General features: G+C 34.8%; 1 protein-coding gene across 4 annotated transcripts; it reads left to right on the top strand.

Moving 5' to 3' along the window:
• Window positions 1-4621, top strand: LOC105051811 (WAT1-related protein At5g64700). 4 transcript variants are annotated; one of them, XM_010932425.3, is made up of 7 exons: window positions 3-249; window positions 319-381; window positions 1342-1458; window positions 2918-3158; window positions 3333-3491; window positions 3981-4132; window positions 4222-4621. In XM_010932425.3, exons 1-7 carry the CDS (start codon window positions 77-79, stop codon window positions 4376-4378), a joined length of 1062 nt encoding a protein of 353 aa, XP_010930727.1. In that variant the 5' UTR covers window positions 3-76; the 3' UTR covers window positions 4379-4621. The 4 variants fall into 4 exon arrangements, with proteins under 4 accessions (XP_029120466.1, XP_010930727.1, XP_010930762.1 ...); XM_029264633.2 differs by lacking the exon at window positions 3981-4132 and having other exon boundaries at window positions 1-249; XM_010932460.3 differs by lacking the exon at window positions 319-381.

The following is a 4621-nucleotide window of genomic DNA, read 5'->3' as shown; positions in this document are numbered from 1 at the left end:
ATGCCGTCCCATTTATCCCTCTATATATCCATCCTTCCCGTCCAGATTCCAGAGAAGCTCTAACCCAACTCTAGTCATGGAGGACATGAAGGTTTATGTGGTCATCTTTCTCATAAGCTTTATATATGCGGTCATGCAGATTCTTACGAAGGCTGCCTTCGATGGAGGCATGAGCACATTCATTTATGTGTTCTATAGGCAGCTTATTGGCACCCTCTTTGTGTCACCAGTTGCTTTGGTGCTTGAAAGGTAATGATTGCTCCATTCTCTTCCATTTGATGTTCCATTAGTTTCTCGTTGACATCTTCTGTTATTTAGGAACATTGCTCCCCCACTGTCATTTAAGGTCTGCTTCAAGATTTTCTTGCTTACTTTGGTGGGGTAAGTTGTTTCGAATCTAATTTTATGTTCAAGTAAAAAAAAAAAAAAAGAGCTAGTTTCTTTTGGATGTCAATACATTCATAATTGTACCTATATTTTTTAGTAAATATAAATATAATTATGGATATTAAATAGATGTAAATAGATATGGGAATGAATTGGATATCAAGTATAGTTATATATTTATTTTAAATAAATAAAGATATAAAGTCAAATATTATTCAGATCTGAATTAAATTTTTAAGTAAAATTTAATAATGAAAATAAATATAAACAATCTCATCATAAACGATGGAAATGAAATTCACTATCACATAATGAACAGTAATTAGGTAATGGTCTAAGAGGTAGTTATTGGACAGACTGATTTTCTTGAGCACTATATGTTATGATAGTGAAATTTGTTGTTCATATGATTTGAAAGTCTCTTTTGCCTATTGCTTGTAAATTTAGCTGCAGCTCATATCAAATTGATGACTATGGTATATCTAAAAATAGATATAATGCATTTAACTTTTGTTGTAGGCTGTTATTAGAAAAAGTTTTAAGCACTACATGTTAGGATTGTGAAATTTATACAAACAATAGCATGCAAACAAAAAGGAAAGAAGAAATAAAAAAAAAAACTCTTGCAGATGGTGCACTCATTATTATTCTAGAAAAAAAAAAAAAAAGTACTACATGCAACTCCTAGCGATCATACTGATGATATGTACCTTGCAAGATTATATAACCATTAATTTTTTATTAATCTCATTTTCTATTTATATTTCCATTAAAACTCCATTCAGCATATCTATCTTAGCCAATAATTTTACTGCCTATGAGTTTACGGTCCATAGTTTGGGCATAATATACAATTTCTCTGCATTAAACAAGTCTAATGCCTAGGAAGTTGTACATTTACCAGTATTTAAGATTTGTAATGCTTTTCTAACCACCTTTTTTTGGTCCGTCTAGGCTTATTGTATTCTTAGATACATATTCTGTTGGTCTTGATTATACAACAACAACGTCAGCAGCTGCAATGATAAATTCCGCTCCTGCGGTTACCTTTATTCTGGCTGTTTTATTTAGGTATGGTTTGATGACATTATTTAAAAATCCTACATGTTCTTTTTTTTTTTTTTTATTGATTGAATTAGTGTCTAGAATTATACAAGAACATGACATCCAATGGAGTCAGCAAACAAATCCCTCAACTTAGTAGGAGCATTAGACAAGTCCCATGAAACAGAATTAGTATGTTGGACAACATGGGAAGATATAAAGTCCTACCAATTTTAGAGACTAACCAGCTATGAGGATTTCTTCTTTAAAAAGAAAAAAAAAAGCCCACTGTGATATGGTCTATTTTTGGGAAATACTGTTCATATTGTGATCGCAACATGAAACGCATGAGTCGGAGGCAACTAGAGATGGATACATGTGACTACAACCCTAAGACATTTGTGTCTTGCGTCTTTATCATATGCGTGTTTGCTTTTTTTTACCGGGTGATTAGCCGAAGCACAATATATTGTTAAAAAATAAAAAAGTATGTTTTTTTTGCCAAAAGAAATGATTTATCTTTTTCATGACGTCAACCATTGCATCACACAATGGCCACTTCAAAAACCGTACAGATGGATGAAAAAAAGTTAAAACTGCTTTTGAGATCCATGAGAAGCATGATCCAGTGGTTGATGTCGTTAAAAAAAAATTGATCATTCTTCCGTGTGTACAACCCAAACACATCTCAGCTTCTAGGCATGGTTGAGAGACTTTACAATACAAGCTAATGAATTAATTTAAAACTTCAGTAACCAGACTGTGAATATTAAATTTGTTGTGTTCATTCATGTATGCTTGTCATTCAAGCTCAGTTGCAAACCATAAAAACAAATCTTTTCTAAATTTGTGAATGATCGGAACTAATCCTCTCTGTACTTTAAACTCAGCACCTTTTTTTAATAAAGAAAGCTCACTCTTCCAAAAAAAAAAAAAAATCACTGTGGTTAAGCTCACCACTTTATAGTTGGGGGCTACCTTGCCTGCCGTGTTCTCTGTTTCCTAATAAATTGGACAGAGTCCACTGGCTGGACCATCTCACCAAGTGGGAGTGCTCCTGGGTTCCAAACTTAAAGCCTTGCTCCTCCAAAGCATTTCGATCCGGACATTTTCAAACTATGACTCTCCCCTTCCTTTTTTTTTTTTTTTTTTAATTATTGAGGGAAAGAGGGAGGAATATCCATATAATAATTACTTATATCCTAATTTTTTGGATATGTTCCACCAAAACATTTGAACCTAGAATCTTTGGTTGCTAGGCTCTATATCAAAATGAGACAATCCCTAAGTCATTCAAACACCAAAAATATGCTTCCTAATATATTTTTTTGGGTACAACCTTTCCAGTATAATTTAGATGTGCGTAGCAGCCCATAGTATGCCTTTTCTTTTTTTTTTAAAAAAAAAGGAGCTTGTTTATCTTTCTTGAAAGAAATATATGTTTAACCTTAGATCTTAATCATGCGTTATCATTGTTTCATGATAGAATAGAAACCATTAAGATAAAAAAGCTTCAGGGCATTGCCAAAGTTTCTGGAATAGTACTCTGCCTAGCAGGCATCCTGACGTTGGCCTTCTTCAAGGGACCCCAGTTGAAATCCTTCAACCATCATCACCTCTTTGGCCATAGAGCGAGTCAAACCGATCGAGGCCACTCCAAGTGGGCCCTGGGGATCCTCCTTATGACCATTTCTACTACAGCATTATCTCTAGGGACGGTCCTGCAGGTATGCTTCTAAGCTCTAAGCACCAGATTTCCCAATTATTCGAGTCCTCTGGTCCTGCAGTTTATCATATAAATTAGATTAAGGTAGCATAATTTGCAAATAGGACTGAGATCAGGCCTACAAAATTTGGTTCTATCTTTTGTTCTCAAAAGAGAGTGATTTAATTTCCACTAGGGATTTGTGCTGAAGGAGTACCCTGCCAAGCTTGCATTCACCGCTCTTCAGTGTCTCTGTGGCGCCATTCAGTCATTCTTCGTAGCTCTAGCATTTGAGAGGGACTTTTCTCGGTGGAAGTTGGGCTTCAACATGAATCTCCTCTCGGTGACTTACGGCGTAAGTATTTTTCCTTTTCTTTTCTTCTCTTAAGAAATTTTTCCTGTGCACTCTTTGTTCCACCAGAGCCCATCTTTTCTTAAGAAATCATGACGTAGAATTGCCAAACCTTCCTCACAGAACCCGCCTAAAGCTTTCAGATCATAAAATTAGTGAGAATAAATAAATCTAGTGAAAAGAAGCAGAATTGAATAGTGCAAACTGGCACTAGCTTAGCTATTGCACCCCTTCATTAGAAATAATGCCTTTCTATGTTAACACTTGATTAGAGGTTAAATGGAGAGTTAAGGAAGAAGACTCAAATTAAGTTTCTGCAACATAGCTTGTTTGTAATGTATCATATCAATTTGCTGCTCATGCTTGCGTAAAGGAAAGAAAAATCTGAATTACTTGTTTGGTGACAAAAAATAATAATGGATCACTAAAGCATGCGTTGATATATCCCTCATCTTATTTGCTGCTAAAATTTGATCAAGTGATGCATGACAGGGTATCATGGCCACGGGAGTCACATTTTACTTACAGTCATGGACCATTGAGAAGAAGGGCCCCGTTTTCTTGGCTATGGGCTCACCATTGATTCTAATTATCCAAATCATATGCTCCTATGTTCTTCTTGGAGAAATAATTAATTTGGGAAGGTGTCCTTTAGCGCTTCATCAAATCTGCTTTTCATATTATACTGTTATGCTTTTAAAGGAAACTTTACCATTGTGATATGTCGTCGCAGCATTCTGAGTGGAGTTCTCATGGTTGGAGGCCTTTATGGTGTTCTCTGGGGAAAGAAAAGAGAAGAAAACGATCGCAAAAAGCAAATAAGGGAGAATGAAAAAGCTTGCTTGGAGGAGAAAGAAACAGCGATTCCAGCACAAGGAGTACTGGTCTAAACAAATTTACTAATTACGTATCGAAGTCGATGTGAACTTGTAGCTAGACACTTGATGTAACAGCTAAAAATAAGGCTGGAACCGGATCGGATACCAGCATATCCATATCTATATTTATTTTATCTGATAAATATAAATATGGATATGGATATTATTCGAATGTAAAAATTTATATCTATATTTGTTTTAAACGGATATAGATATAATTTGAATACTGAAATATAGATATAATTATGAAGATAA

This window comes from Elaeis guineensis, chromosome 2, assembly GCF_000442705.2.
Source record: "Elaeis guineensis isolate ETL-2024a chromosome 2, EG11, whole genome shotgun sequence".
NCBI lineage: Eukaryota > Viridiplantae > Streptophyta > Magnoliopsida > Arecales > Arecaceae > Elaeis > Elaeis guineensis.
This window is presented reverse-complemented; position numbering and strand designations above follow the sequence as displayed.